Source organism: Arachis hypogaea, chromosome 14 (assembly GCF_003086295.3).
Source record: "Arachis hypogaea cultivar Tifrunner chromosome 14, arahy.Tifrunner.gnm2.J5K5, whole genome shotgun sequence".
Classification (NCBI taxonomy): domain Eukaryota; kingdom Viridiplantae; phylum Streptophyta; class Magnoliopsida; order Fabales; family Fabaceae; genus Arachis; species Arachis hypogaea.
This window is the reverse complement of record NC_092049.1, coordinates 43,045,893-43,061,809: the sequence shown is the minus strand read 5'-3', so window position 1 is coordinate 43,061,809 and position 15,917 is coordinate 43,045,893. Positions and strand designations below refer to the sequence as shown.

Here is a 15,917-nt window from a genome sequence, read left to right as displayed (position 1 = left end):
ATCACACACAATTTAATATTAATCTAATAATATTTAATCATCTTAATTATAGTTTAATTTTCTAAACTCAACAAACCAAAATATTAAAAACTAAAACAATGTTTTATCCATTATTAATTATGTATAACAACGTTTCATTTGAACAGAATTTACTTTTCAATGGTGCTCAAAGAATACACCACAAAAAAAGGGTATCAAATATTCAAATGGATTGCTTACTCAGCATAAATAGTATATATAGTATATACCAACAAATTAAACCAAAGTCAAAACAAATCTCCTAATGTCACATGCACATACATTGTCATAGCCTTGAAATTCATAGTCTTTGAATGCACGCCGCGATTACCGTTGAAGATACCCTGAAACCAAACACCTTCTAGTTACACAATTCTTTTTTGTATTTCTTATCTAAAATAATATTAATCTAAATTGGTTTATCAGAGCTTTTGCTTCAGATGAATTCATTTTTAATACGTCCCAAAAGGACAAAGTAATTGTTTACTTTTTTTAAGTTATACGGTTTAATTACTCAATCATATTCATACTTCTTCTAGAAAGATGAAAAATTAAGTCAATTTAGAAAAAAAAATCAAAACGATGTTCTTTTAAATAAAGTTTATTTATTCTCTTTAATGTGAGATGGATATAATTGATTGGGGAATGTTAGGTAAAGAATGACTATCTTGAACAACATAAACAACCACCAATCAAATAAAAATACATTACATCCTAATTTAATGCTACTAATTAAATTTAAGATTAATTTACTCTTTTAACCCTATTAATTCACATTATTTACACATTATCCAAAAATATTATTGGTTACCTATATTTTTCCTAATTGATTTAAGTATTATACTCTATTCTATGAAATAGGAAAAAAATAAGTGTAAGAAATCAACAAATTGTTAGACTATTGAGCAGTAAGCAGTGTAGTCCTTTTAAAGATAATGACCCAAATTTAAATCCCAAAAAATCCATTTATTAGGAGAGAAAATAGCTGTAAAAATTACAAGAATAATGTCTCCCACTCTGCCAAAATTTCAAACAACAGGAATTTTTGTGCTATCTCTACCTGTTATTCCTCTGTTTTATGACTTGTCTAAGTCTAACTATTAAATGCTTCCTTATAGTTATGCTTAATAATAATTAAAAAAATCTTAATAACATATATCGTAAAACATATTTTAATACTATATATAAAAAAAATTTGACTACAAATTTTTTAAAAAAATTTCTTTTGCATTTTTAATACATCTTCTTTTAAAAATAATTAATATTATAATATTAACAGATGTGATAGTACCTTAAGACATATTATAACTAAATTCTAAAATAAAATGTCCACTTTGTTGGGAGCGTATTAAATTTTGGCAACTGGGGCCTCGTGTGTTGAAGTCTTGAAGCACGGTTGTAGAAAATAATGAACAAAAAGCGTAGACAAGGTCATCATCCATCACATACAAGGGGTCCTTCAATTCAACAGACAATTATAGTCGTTGGTTATATAATAATAATAATAATAATAATAATAATAATAATAATAATAATAATAATATTTTTCTCTCTTTTGCTAGCTTGTGAAAGAGAAAGTTTACGTACTTCAATGTTTTTTTCAGTTTCGTACCTTAATTATTTATTTATTTACATAACATAACATGTCAATACAATACAAGCTTGCATTCTTTTATTGACCAACGACCCAGAATTCGCATCTATAAGATCTTTGGTGCCCACAATTTCACATGTGAGCTCCACAACCTAATTAGATCTTTGGTGGTTTGTGACTTGTGAGGATTACTAGTTACCGAAAACATAGTTTTTCAATTTTAATTTTAATTATCAACCTTTTAAATCAAAGATCTGTTGGGCGTGAGGCTTAGTGTCTCACTTTCGAGTTCTCTCACAAAACAAAAGAATAACAAAATTTAGTTAGTTAATTAAACATGGGTAACGCTTTTGGCATGAAGAAGACGACGAAGGTGATGAAGATCGACGGTGAGACATTTAAGTTAAAGACTCCGGTGAAAGCTGGGGAAGTCCTTAAGAACCACCCTGGCCTTGTCCTTCTTGAATCGGAGAACGTGAAGCACTACGGCACAAGGGCCAAACCCTTGGAGCCGAACAAGGATTTAGTACCAGGGAGGCTTTATTTTCTTGTAGAGCTTCCCACCAAGAACTCTACCACCCAACCCAGAAGGGTTCGGTCGGCCATTAATATGAGCGCCAAGGACAGACTTGAGAGCCTCATGCTAACTCGGAGGTCGGCTTCCGACCTCTCAATCCTTAAACAAAAGGACAAGAACATTGGTAACGATAGTGATGGTAGTAGTAACGGTAGTAATAAGAATGGTGGTGGGGTTAGGGTTAAGATGAGGGTTCCAAGGGCTGAGGTGGAGAAGTTGATTCAAGGTTGTAAGGATGAGGCTGAAGCCGCTGAGAAGATTATGAGTTTGTATAAAAATGGTGGAAGAGAGAGTTATGGTGGTGGTAGTAGTAGTGGCAGTAATAATAGTAGTGGCGAGATAATTGAGGAGAATAATAACAATGGTAAGAAAATGATGGAGTTGTTGGATCAACAAGTTCAAAGGAAAAGTGGCATGAAGGCATCTCGTCAGGTATGTTTTTTTTCATGATCATCATATATCATGGGTTGTTTCAATTTTTGTCATGTTTTTTAGTTGATTTTATTAGTTATTTATTGAATCTATCTTAGATTGTTTAATTTTGTTTTGTTCAAGCATCAAGTATAATCTCTTTTAATTGGGATTTGCTGGGGAAAAAAGTATTGCACTAAAATAGTCTAAATCACTTGGTGTCATATTTCTTCTTTTTGATATTGATAGTTATTTTATAGCTTTCTAATTTATATATATATAAAAATTCTGTGCAAATATTCCTTATTATTTTTGTTTCTTTGTAAAATCGGTGGGCCGATGATCTTTTTCTTCTTTTTTCCTTTTTCTAATGATGAAATATGTGAGAAGTAGGTTTTTTTTTTCTCACCAAATGTTTCAATTAAAATAAGTTTAGGGATTAATTAATAGATAAAAAAACTCATCTACAATTAACTTTATGTTAAATAGTTGATAGTTTAAAATTATTGGATAATATGCGAGTCTATGCAGAATTAATGTGTGTGTGTTTCTTGATATGATCTGTCTTTAATTTGTATAGTTTGGATAAGAGATTACGTGGTGAAGGAGTGTATGCATATTCATATTCATTCATTATCATGTGAAATTATGTTTCCTTGTCCGATCCAACATCACCACTGAGATTTGAAATGTTTAATGCTTTGTCCTCTAACGATTGTTGGTTTAGCATACAAAATATTGCAGCACATAATAATTGTAATCATGCACAGTAATTACTTAATTATAATTAATACTTATTAAATTAACTGTATCTCTGATCTCACAATAATTGTAACTAACTAACATAAGTTATTTGCACTTGACTTTAAAACTTTGCAGAAGAGGAAGGTGAGTTTTATGCCAATTAGCGAAGGAGGGATTCAAATAGCTGTTGCATCATAGTAATGAAACACAAAAAAGGATCATATATATATACATTAGCCATAAATCCATACACTTAGCCTTTGTCATGTTATTAATAAGAGTCATGTTATTTATACTATAGCAGATTGTTGCAAATCTGATTAATTTTTGCTTCCCTTTGTTATTATGGTATACTTATGTCTGTCGTATAAATAGCATAACTCTTAGAATGGTACAGGGGATTTACACCTTGTTTATGTAACATATATAGCACATTCTGAATATTTTGAACCATATGATGATGGTTAAGCTTTTCTTACATTTTCTTTTGCTTCTTGTTTAATTAATTTCTCTGCACTAGTAGTATAAAAAAATTTCATATTGAATTATTGATATTAAATTATAGAAAAATTATAGGTAGACAATGAAAATATTAAACAATGTGAACAATGAATATATCGGATGTTCATTTTACTAGGTGTGCGGATAGGTATTATAATATTAAGATTTAGGTGGATAATTTAGAAGTATAGTGTGTTTTAATTTAATTAGTGATTTTTCATGTTGTTCAAAAAAGTTATTGATTACCTAGCATAATTATAATGTATACTTTTTGGTGTTTCAAGGATTCGACATAGAGTGATAGATAGAAAGAATCTAACCACTATAAGTAGTACACAAAGGAGATGTTCGGATACAGATTCAAAGAATGAAAAGATACAGAACGAAAAGAGATAAATAACATGTTTGTAGGTCTCGCTTTTCTTTTCTTTTTAATGATACCATAAAAGGATCTATGTATCTTATGTATCGTATGAATCTGCATGTGAATATTACTCAATTCAGAACGAACTCCTCTAAAATTATATTGTCATTTTAAAGAGAAAAATACATTATTAATTATTTTTGAATTAAAATAGTAAAACTCACCAATAATAAATATTATAAATTTAAAAGTGATTAAAATATTACTTTATTATTTTACTAACATTATCACTTTAAAAGATCTTTTTCCTTCTTGCTAAGATGATAATGCATAACAAGAATGCAATTTGTTTTTTTTAATGTTGGTTATATAAGTCACAAAAAACGGGAAAGAATATCACTAACACGGTAAATTTCTAGTTAGAAATGTGTTTTTATGAGTCTCATTTATAATAGACTAATTTTTTGGATTGGATTCTCCTCGAGGCTTATATGGTAATTGTACAAGAGGTCTCTAGTACGGGTTGAGAGATGGATCGGGAATCTGCGGGTCGAGGCAGATGCCGGATCGCTTGACTAGAGCAATGGGGGGAGGTACCTGCAAAGACACTCCGACGCTCAAGTCAAAATGGATCTGAGAGGTATAAGGTGTGAGGAATGAATGAATACCTGGAGGGATTTGGATCCTCTATTTATAGGTGATGATGGACATCTTATCTTATCTTATCTGACTAAGATAAGGGAGACGTTTTGAAAGTCGGTTAGGAGTTCCAGAGGGCCGGCTTCGGGCCTTCTAGAAGAGCGGGGCGGGTTAGACCCGGATAACCGGGTTTGGGTTTGATCCCGGGTCATGGATCCGTGGATCCGTAACAGTTGCCCCCGCAGCGGGAGAGCGAGCAAAGTCGGTTTCTCACTGGGAGATGTGGTTTTGACCGCGAGCTAGGTCTTTGGTTCTTTTTCGGATAGTCGTTTGCTTTTCGGTTCCGGGGTTATTAGGATCCGTGGGTTGGATCCATAATAGTTGCCCCCGCAGCGGAAGGACGATCGAGGTCGGTCTTTGTTGCTGGGAGGTACGGTCTTGGTCGTTTCCTCGGTGCCTCGGTGATGGTTTTTGTGTTTTGGGGCTCGGTTCGTTTTCCGCACTGTTCGTTTGGTGCGATCCTTTTGTTTCCTTGTGCCCGTTTAATTATTCGAGGCGTGTTTTTTGGTTTCCCGAAGGAGCATTTATTGCAGGGGATACATTTCCGTTTTTGCCCTTCTGTGTCATGCTTATTCCTTGGGTATTTTTGTCTTTTCCCTTTCGGGGTTTAAAACCGTTTTGGTTCCCATTTTCCTTTCTCTTGTTGCTTTTTCTGATTCTAAGTGTACAAGAGTACTTTCCCTCTGTTCTGGCGCTGTTCTGCGTTCCTGGTTGTGCTTTTGGTTGTGCTCTTGTCTTCCTGCCTCCCAAGGATATTTTTGGGTTTCGCTCCGCATTGTCAGGTTAGTCTTCTTCTTTCTTTACTTGTTTTGTTGTCATTTTGTTCCTGTTTGCTTTGTATTTCTGTGTTAGTGGATTGGGGTTGTCTTTCCTTTTTTGGGTGGTGGGTTTCATAGGAGGGATGAGCACCGGAGTGGGTTAGTGGTATTCTTTGTAGTTCCCCCTTTTCATTTTCTTCCATGTAGTTTGGGCTGATTGGTGGTGCTCATCGATGTTTTAGGTATGGCGCGTCGAAGGTCCGAGGGTGTGAGGGCTCCGGTGATGCCAGCGGGGGGTGTCCCTGCCCTATACTCCTGGGTGACTAGTGATGTGTGGGGGACGCCGTCGCGGATGACGGAGGCGGACCTCCAATGGCTTCGTGATGAAGGAGCCGTTTGCGGGGGTGGTGACGCCGAGCGTCATTATGAGTTTTCCGTCCCAGGGGTTGACGAGAGAGTTTGTTACACTAATTTGGACTCGCCGACCGTTTCGGATTGGCTGTGGGTGTATGAGGTAATGTTTACCCGTCTTGGCGTACGGCTGCCCTTTTCCCCTTTCATTCAACAATTGTTGAGCCGATGTTCTGTGGCGCCGTCCCAGCTTCATCCGAACAGTTGGGCGGCGATCCGGACCTTTGAGCTTGTTTGCGAGTTTTTGGAGCTTCTGGTGTCTGTGAATGTGTTCCTTTTCCTCTTCTTGTGCACCCTTCCTACCAAGGAGGGGAAGTACAAGAAGGGGTATATGTCTTTTAGGGCTCAGCCTCATCGTCGGGTTTTCGGCCTATATGAAGATTCTTTCCATGGGTTTAAGAGTGGATATTTCAAGGTTCGTCCTGCGGCGGGGCATCATCCGTTCTGGTTGACTTTGGAGGGTGGGAGGCGGTTCCCCACATATTGGAATTTTGGGGCGGGGCCGTCCGTTCTTACCCGGGTGACGCAGGATTTTTTGACTGCGGAAGATCGGGATGTTGCTCTCGTTTCATGGCAGTTTTTTGAGGAGCGTCCTCTGAATCCCAGGGATGTGATGGGGGACCCGGTTGCTTGTCGGGCCTATGTCGGTGTGTGATTTTTTTTTTTGGTTCCAAGTTTAGTACTTATGCTTTCTTCTTCTTTTAATTATTTTGTAGTTGAGATAGCTGGAGGTTTGACAACTCTTGCACGGTTGAAGGCTCAATTGTCTCAGGGGACTTCTTCTGGCGGTACTTCCTCCACTCCGAACTCACGACCTACTGATGATACAAGAGTCGTTGCTGAGGATCTTGTGTTGACCGAAGGTGGTACCGACGGGTCGGGTCGGGGTGTGGAGGCTGATGATGATGTGGTTGTGCTATCGCCGGAGGGTGCTTCCCGAAAGCGGAAGCGGTCGGAGGACGTTGATAGTGAGAATATGGTGGAGGGGGATGGTGCGGTCCCGTCCGTGGTGGATCGCCGTTTTGACGCTCCTGCTTTCATTGATGAGTACCTAATGCCGGGCACGGAGGATTTCTTTCGTGAGTGTGATGTGACTTTCTAGGCTAAGTCCCTCTATCGTTCTCTCTTCCACTCCACTGTGATTGTTCGGAAGGCCGAGCCTGTGATGGCTCAGGTAGGCCTTCTGGATAAGAAGTTTCGTCAATCACAGGCCGAGGTGGCGAGGTTGAAGGGGTTGCTTGCTGATGCCGAGTCGGCGAGGGAGCGGGCAGTGAAATCTTCTGAGGAGTCTGGTGCCGAGATCCTTCGCCTTTCCGAGGTTGAGACTTCTCTTTTATCTCAGCTTGGGGAAGAGCGGAGGAAGGCTTCGAATGTCGAGTCCTGGGCAGCCGTGCTCTTGGCTGATGTTGGTACGCTGAAGGGTGAGGTGGATGGTTTAAAGGCGGAGGTCGTGGTTTTGAAAGAGGAAAAAGCTGTGTTGCTTGCCGATGTGAAGGAAGTTGTTGCTGCTACCGAGGAGACAATGAGAGCTCAAGCTTTGGTGTTGGTGCCTGGTGCGGACGTGTCTGTGATGGGAGCTTTCAAGACTGTTCGTGATGACGAGATTGTCGACCTTGAGTAGTTGTAATTATGAACTTTGCTTTGATTTGTTTTTATGGATTTTGGCCGTGTGGCCGTGTAATCGTGACTTGAAGTTCGTTTTTATGTTTTTATGGATTTTGGCCGTGTGGCCGTGTGATCGAGACTTGAAGTTCAGTTTACGTTGCTTGGGCCGTTTGGGCCTTTTTGTATATTCCGTTTTAAGCCGTTCTTTCTTTATACCCTTTGTTTGGGTTAGCAGACCGTCGTAAGGTCAAATTTTTGTGGATATCCGTATCTAGGGCCTGGGGGTGATCGGTCCCCCAGTTTTGGCCGTGTGTTTATTCCATGTTTTAGGAAAATAGCTTTGATGGAATTTAATTGATGGTTGGACCTCGTTAAAACCTCCGTTTATGGCGGGAAAGAGTACCCGGGATCAATACTTAAAACAAAAAATAGGAAAATTTGCTGTACAGAAGACTAAAAATAAAGTAGGAAACAAAATAGGAAAAGTACAAAGTTAAGGGATGACCTAGGGGGCTCAGCCTAATTGTGGTATCGTCGTAAGTTGGCGGCGTTCCATGTCCTCGGGACTTCGTCGCCATTTAGCCATTCGAGCTTGTATGCTCCCTTTCCGATTACCGCCTTGATTCTGTATGGTCCTTCCCAGTTGGGGGTGAGTTTTCCTTCACCCGGGGTTGGAGCTCCGATGTCGTTTCGTCGTAGGACGAGGTCGTCGGGTATGAATTCTCTTCGGACGACGCCGTGATTGTACCTTAGACTGATTCTTTGTTTTAGGGCTAGTTCCCTGATGTGGGCTATGCTTCTTACCTCGTTGGTGAGGTCTCGCTCTGCTTCTTCGTCGTGACCCCCGACCGTTCTCCTTGGGCTAGGGTCTCCTATCTCTACCGGGATGACAGCTTCCATGCCGTATGTTAGTCGAAAAGGGGTTTCTCCAGTGGCCGTTTGGGGGTTGTTCGATACGACCATAAGACTGATCCGAGTTCGTCGGCCCACAGCCCCTTGGCTCCGTCGAGTCGCTTCTTTAGTCCTTTGACAATTATTTTATTTGCGGATTCCACTTGTCTATTTGTTTGGGGGTGCTCTACTGAGCTGAAATGGTGGGATACATGCAAACCTTCTAGGAATTCTCTGAATTTCCTATCGGTGGATTGGGTTCTGTTATCCGAGATGACAATCTCGGGGATCCCAAACCGGGTTATGATCTGTCGCCAAAGGAATTTTCGGCATTGGGTCGCCGTGATGGAGGCCAGGGGTTCGGCCTCAATCCATTTAGTGTAATAGTCTATGGCGACGATGAGATACCGGAGTTGACCGGGTGCCGTAGGGAAGGGCCTGACGAGGTCGATCCCCCAGGTGCCGAACGAACGCTCTGCCGATATGATGCTAAGCTGGTGCGGGGCAGCCTGGTGGATATTGGCGTGTCTTTGGCATTTATCGCAGTTTTTTGCCAACTACATAGAGTCCCGGATAACCGTGGGCCAGAAGTAACCTGCCCTGATGATTTTTTGGGCTAGGGTTTTACCTCCAATGTGGTGGCCGCAACAACCTTCATGGATTTCACGGAGTATGTACTCCATGTCCCCGAGTTCGACGCATTTGAGCAGGGGTTGCGAGAATCCGCGCTTGTATAGGTGTCCTGCAACAACTATGTAGTTGGCGACTTCCCTTTTTATCTGTTTTCCCTCTTTGGGGTCTTCTGGTAGTGTTCCGTCGATGAGGTACTACAGGATAGGGTAGGTCCATGATCCTTGGCTGGAGAGTGTCAGATAAGCATTAGTCGTTGTTGATATGGACGGCGACTTGACAACTTCCTGAATTAGTGATTTGTTGCCGTGTCCTGGTTTGGTACTGGCTAGTTTGGAAAGTAGGTCTGCCCTGGCATTTCGTTCCCTAGGGACGTGTTGTATGGTAACATGTTCGAATCCTTCTTTTAGCTCGTTTACCTTGGCGAGGTATTGTTGGAGTAGGGGATCTCGCATCTGGTAGTCTCCGTTAATTTGAGAACTGACTACTTGTGAGTCAGTATTCACTTCCTGGACCTTTGCTCCGACTTCCTTGGCTAGGACTAGGTCTGCCAGGAAGGCCTCATATTCTGCCTGGTTGTTTGAAATTGGGAACTCGTATCGTACCGATTGTTCGATTGTGACCCCGTTTTGACTTTCGAGTATGACTCCGGCGCCTCCATAGGTGATGTTTGATGAGCCGTCGACGTGTAGTTTCCATGATTCGGGGGTGGAGTTTCCCGGGGTCATCTCGGTGATGAAATCGGCCATGGCTTGTGCTTTGATTGCATTTCGGGGTTCGAACTTGATCTGGAATTGGGATAGTTCGATGGACCACGCTAGCATTCTTCCCGCTAGGTCGGGTTTTTGTAGTACCTGTTTGACCGCTTGGTCAGTTTGGACCGTCACTGGGTGAGCCTGGAAGTATTGTCGCAGGCGCCGGGAGGCCGTGAGGAGTGCGAAAGCTAACTTTTCTAGGCGCGAGTAGCGCGTTTCCGCATCTTGCAAGACTTTACTTATAAAGTATATGGGTTTTTGTTCTTTCTTCTTGTTTTCGCGGATGAGTGTCGCTGCGAATGCTTCTTCCGTTATGGAGAGGTATAAGTAGAGGGTCTCCCCCATTTGGGGTTTGGTGAGAACTGGCGGTTCCGCTAGGACTTTCTTGAAATGTTGGAATGCTTCCTCGCATTCCGTTTCCCATTTGAAGGGGGCTCCTTTCTTCATCATTCTGAAGAAGGGGATTGCTTTTTGAGCCGATGCTCCGAGAAAGTGGGATAGCGCCGTCAGTCGGCCGGTGAGCTTTTGGATGTCGTTAAGGTTTTTTGGGTTTGTCATCTCAAGGACGGCGCGACATTTCTCCGGGTTTGCTTCAACTCCGCGTTGTGTGATCATAAAGCCGAGGAACTTCCCTGCCTCCATCCCGAAGGCACATTTTGCTGGGTTGAGTCGCATTTGGTGCTTTCGTAGGGTGTTCATTATGACCTTGAGGTCGCCGATGAGTTGTTTGCCGGATTCGGTCTTGGCGAGCATGTCGTCTATGTAGACTTCTAATTTTGTTCCCGACAGGTTCTGGAATATCTTGTTGACGAGCCGTTGGTACGTGGCCCCGGCGTTCTTTAGGCCGAAGGGCATGACTGTGTAGCAGTATGTCCCGTCGGGGGTGATGAATGCTATTTTTTCCTCGTCGGGTCGGTGCATAGGTATTTGGTTATAGCCGGAGTATGCGTCCATGAAGCCGAGGTACCGGTGTCCGGATGCGGCATCTACCAATCCGTCGATGTTTGGCAGGGGAAGGCGTCTTTTGGACAGGCTTTATTGAGGTCCGTGTAGTCGACGCACATTCGCCATTTTCCGTTGGATTTCTTAACCAGCACGACATTCGCCAGCCACGTTGTGTAGGGTAGTTCCCTGATGAAGTTTGCTTCGAGCAGGGATTCTACTTGTTTTTTGACCTCGGCTGCTCGGTCTGGGGACATTTTTCGTCTCCTTTGTGCCACAGGTTTGGCTTTGGGATCTACGATTAGCCGGTGGGACATTAGGTCGGGGTCTATTCCGGGCATGTCGGCTGGTGTGAACGCGAACAGGTCCCTGTTTTGTCTCAGGAACTGGGAGAGATCTTCTTTGAGGTCATATGGGAGATTCCTGTTGATGAAAGTGTATTCGTCCTTAGTTTGCCCTACTTGTAGCTTTTTCATGTCGCCTTCGGGTTCTGGCCTGGGTTGGCCGTCTTGCCGGGCGTCCAGGTCGGCTAGGAATATCCCAGCTGTGTCGCGAGATTTTTTCCGTAAAGCTAAGCTGGTGTTGTCGCATTCTGCCGTGATTTCCCGGTCTCCATGGATGGTACCGATGGAGCCATCTTCCGTTGTGAACTTCATAAGGAGGTATTTGATAAAGATAACGGCGGAGAAGTCGCTGATTGTTTTTCTTCCGAGGATGACGTTGTAGGCAGTGGAGTCTTTTAGGACCACGAACTCGGATAGAATCATCTTTCTTTGGTTGCCGGATCCTATGGTAAGGAGGAGGGTGATGGAACCGTCTGGTTTGAGGAAGTTGTCACCGAGTCCCGTGACGCCGTTGCGGTGCGTTTGGAGGTTGTTGTTGTGGATCCCGAGTTTGTCGAAGGCTCCTCGGAAGATTGGAGTCTGCACCGGTATCCACCAGTATTCTTCGTACTAGTCCTGTTCCGATTCTTGCCGAGATGACGAAGGGTGCGTCTTCGGCCGAGGTGCCGTGCTGGCAGTCCTCGGGTAGGAAGGTTATCGTGTTGTCGGCGGTGTTAGTTGGGGTTTGGTTTTTGACGGCCAGAATTTTGAGGTCCTTTTTTAGTGTTGATTTTGACTTGCCTAATACATCTTTACCTGTGATAATGTTTACTATTATGGTTGGGTCGTCATCCATGCTTTCCCTAGGCGAGTGTTTTTGCGATCTCGGGTTGCATCCTTCTCTCTCCGGCGACCTGTCTCTTTCTACTCGTTTTGGTTCTCTGATGATTTTGGCGAACTCTGGTAGCTTGCCGTCTCTGATCGCTTGTTCGATGGTGTCTTTGAGGTCGAAACAGTCTTGTGTCTGGGCCCGTAACCTCGGTGGTAGTCGCAGTAGAGGGTTTTATTGCCGCCCGTTCTTTCTTTAAGTTGCCGGGCTTTTGGGATGATACCTCGGTCTGCAATTTGGTGGTATATTTCGGTAATTGGGGGCTGTTAGGGGTGTGTAATTAGAGAACTTGCCGATTCTGGGTGGTCGGTTTGTGTTTGTTGTTTTGGGGTGGTCCCTTTGAATTTCTCTGTGTGGTGGGTTATGCCGGGGTGCGGGGTTGCCGTGTTGGGCGTTGTTATGCTGCCGCTTGTTGGCGGCGACGACCTGGCTGACCTCCACGTCGTTAATGTAATCCTTGGCGACGTTCTGGATCTCGTGCATTGTCCATACTGGTTTGGTAGTAAGGTGCTTGCGAAAATCCTCGTTCATGAGCCCGTTGGTTAAACAGAGGCTTGCGACGGAGTCCGTGAGTCCGTCGACCGTTAAGCATCCGTCATTGAAGCGTTCGAGGTATTTCCTTGTGGACTCGTCTTGTTTCTGTGTGACCCCTAGTAGGCTGATGGGGTGTTTAGCTTTAGTAATTCTGGTTGTAAATTGGGCCATGAACTTTCACGAGATATCGTGAAAACTGGTTATGGATCCGTTAGGGAGGGCGTTGAACTATTTGATTGCCGGCCCGGCTAGGGTTACTGGAAAAGCTCTGCATCGGACAACGTCAGCCGCGCCTTCTAAGTTCATCCTGGCCTCGAAGGCCGTTAGGTGTTCCTGAGGATCTTTGGTTCCGTCATACTTCATATCCGTGGGTTTGTCGAAACCTTTAGGGAGTTTTGCTTTTAAGATTCTTGCCGTGAAGGGGGTGGCTCCCATTATTGTGTGATCGTTCCTTGTACGCTTGGTTTCTCGGTGTCGTCCGTGTGAACGGGGTCGCGGGAGATACTGCGGTCGTATCTTTTGCTGTGTCGCCGTTCTAACGATCTTTCGCGTCTTTGGTAATGCGAGGTGCTTCTATTGTGTCTTTTGGCGTGTCGCCATTCTGGCGATCTGTCGTGGCGAGATCTGGATCTGGAGGTCGCATGACTTCCGTATTCGGCATTGTGCTTTTCGTTGGTGGCGATTCGTCCCTCGAGTTCCTGTACTCGATGGTAGAGTTCTTGGATTATTTGGGCTGACCTGTCCTTTAGGTTCTCGGGATGTCGAGTTTTGGTGGCGACGGGGCCATCTTCTTTGTTATGGATGACGCTTGCTATCCTTCCGTGGGTATGGCTTCTCGGTGTTCGGGAGTAGGGTTTCGTGTTCTGGAGTCGTCTTGGCGGCTGATGGAGTGCTCTTTAAATCCGTCCGCCATTCCGGCTCGACCGGTGCCGGTTCCCCACAGACGGCGCCAATATACAAGAGGTCTCTGGTACGGGTTGAGAGATGAATCGAGAACCTGCGGGTCGAGGCGGATGCCGGATCGCTTGACTGGAGCAATGGGGGGAGGTACCTGCAAAGACACTCCGACGCTCAAGTCAGAATGGATCTGAGAGGTATAAGGTGTGAGGAATGAATGAATACCTGGAGGGATTTAGATCCTCTATTTATAGGTGATGATGGACATCTTATCTTATCTTATCTGACTAAGATAAAGGAGACGTTTTAAAAGTCGGTTAGAAATTCCAGAAGGCCGACTTCGAGCCTTCTAGAAGAGCGGGGCGGGTTAGACCCAGGTTTAGGTTTGATCCCGAATCATGAATCCGTAGATCCGTAACAGTAATTAACAAGATTAGAACCATAGAGTAGAATTATATTGAATGTTTTGAATAAAGTGTGAAATTAGAGAATAAATACAAGAGGTACTAAAAGACGTGAAAGTCAATTATGGCGGAGGGAAGATGGGTCTCCAATAAAATGACTCATCAAATGATAAATCCAAATCAAAATTAATTTTCAATGTTCAATTTTGGTTAAGTTATAATCCCAATTGATAAAGCATGGAATTGGTCCACTTGATCAAGTATTACTATTTAATATTTATTGACTCGTTATGGTTTTTGACCTTTAATATTTGACAAGAGTACTTGACAGTATAGTAATAATGCTTTTAACCACGTGCAACTTGTATAATATAATATATTAAAATAGCTAAAAGTTAAAGTTTATAACTCTATATAAATAGAATGTAGTAATTTAAATGAAGTAATTAGAAAAAATATCAAAAACCTCTTTTTTTTTAATATATTTTTTAATAATTAAAATTTAATACATATAACTGATTAAATTATGTTATTTTTATTAAAATTAAATTAGACAAATTATTTTAGTCGAAAAATTAATAAATTAATTTTTGAATCAGTCTAAATTAATATTTTTTTATAAAAAATGACTATAATATTTCTATTATAAAAAAATAATTAAAATATTACTATATATATATATATATATATATATTAAAAACTCTAAATTCTAACATTATGATGGCATAGAAGAAAAGGATTAGAATTTAAGATTTTTAAAACTAATATATATAATAAGAATATTTTAGTTATTTTTTATAATAGGAATATTATAATTATTTTTTATAAAAAAAATAATATTAATTTAGACCAGTTCAAGATTTAATTCATACTTTTTCAGTTAAATTAATTTGTCTGGCCAAATTTTGACAAAAATTAACATGATTTAATCGATTATATGTATTAAATTTTAATTATTAAAAAATATTTTTTTAAAAAGACGTTTTAAATGTCCTTATCTGATTGACTCCCATAATTCAATTGAACTAGCAAATTTTATAAGATGATTAAATTGGTTTTCTGATTTTATATTGGTCTAATTAGTTCTTCCATTTGTAGCTTCCATAATTTAATTGGCCTAGCAAATTTTATAAAATGATTAAATTGGTTTTTTGATTTTATATTGGTCAAATTAGTTCTTCAATTTTAAACTGGAACAATTTATCAAATAACTAGTAGGCACAAGCTAATTAATGAGATGAAGTTTTTGATATATATATATATATTAAAGAAAACAGATCAAAATAATGAACCAGTAAATTATAATGTTCTTGAGTAAGATAATTACAAGAAGTAGTTCTAGTAATAAAGATAATTACAAGAAATAGCTGAAAACATAAAAGATATATATTAATTGGCGAGAAAATTCAAGTTGTATGAAAGTTTCATGAAAAGCTTTATTATCTGGAACAAGTGTAGGAATTGAAATAAGAATAATGTGAAGAAAAGATAAACAAGAGAAAAAGATTAGAGAGAAAGAAGATACCAGTAAGAAAAGAAAATACCACTTAATGCTTAATGAATATTACTCCTCAATTGAGTAAAGACGACACCACTCCATTGTAAAAATGACGTTGATGTCCTTCTTTATTATTTTTCTTTGTTACAATCCCCTCTTTTAAAAACAACCTTGTCCTCAAGCTTGAAGAGAGAAAACGATTTGAAAAATTCTGTAGCATTTTTTTAGGTTGTCAATATTTTAGGATTATCTTCCCATTAGATTAGAAGTTGAAGGTGTAACATTCCATTACTCTAAGTTTTACCTCTAGTCGTAAAGAATAACAAGTGCCACAATAATTCTAAAACTCATACCATACTATATATATAGAAACAAGTAGTAATACTAGAAGCCTGATGAAGGAGTAAAAATTCAAAGTCGCATAAACGAAATCACGAAATGCGAAGCGTTTACACACAATAACTAAACGCGT

The 15,917-nt window shown here is 40.8% G+C and overlaps 1 protein-coding gene across 1 annotated transcript; it reads left to right on the top strand.

Annotated features, from left to right (window-relative positions):
* The first annotated feature begins 1,603 nt into the window (after positions 1-1,603).
* LOC112742021 (uncharacterized protein At1g66480) lies at positions 1,604-3,824 on the top strand. The gene is made up of 2 exons (XM_025791235.3): positions 1,604-2,621; positions 3,480-3,824. The coding sequence occupies exons 1-2, from the start codon at positions 1,950-1,952 to the stop codon at positions 3,540-3,542; spliced, it is 735 nt and encodes a 244-aa protein (XP_025647020.1). The 5' UTR covers positions 1,604-1,949; the 3' UTR covers positions 3,543-3,824.
* The last annotated feature ends 12,093 nt before the right edge of the window (positions 3,825-15,917 follow it).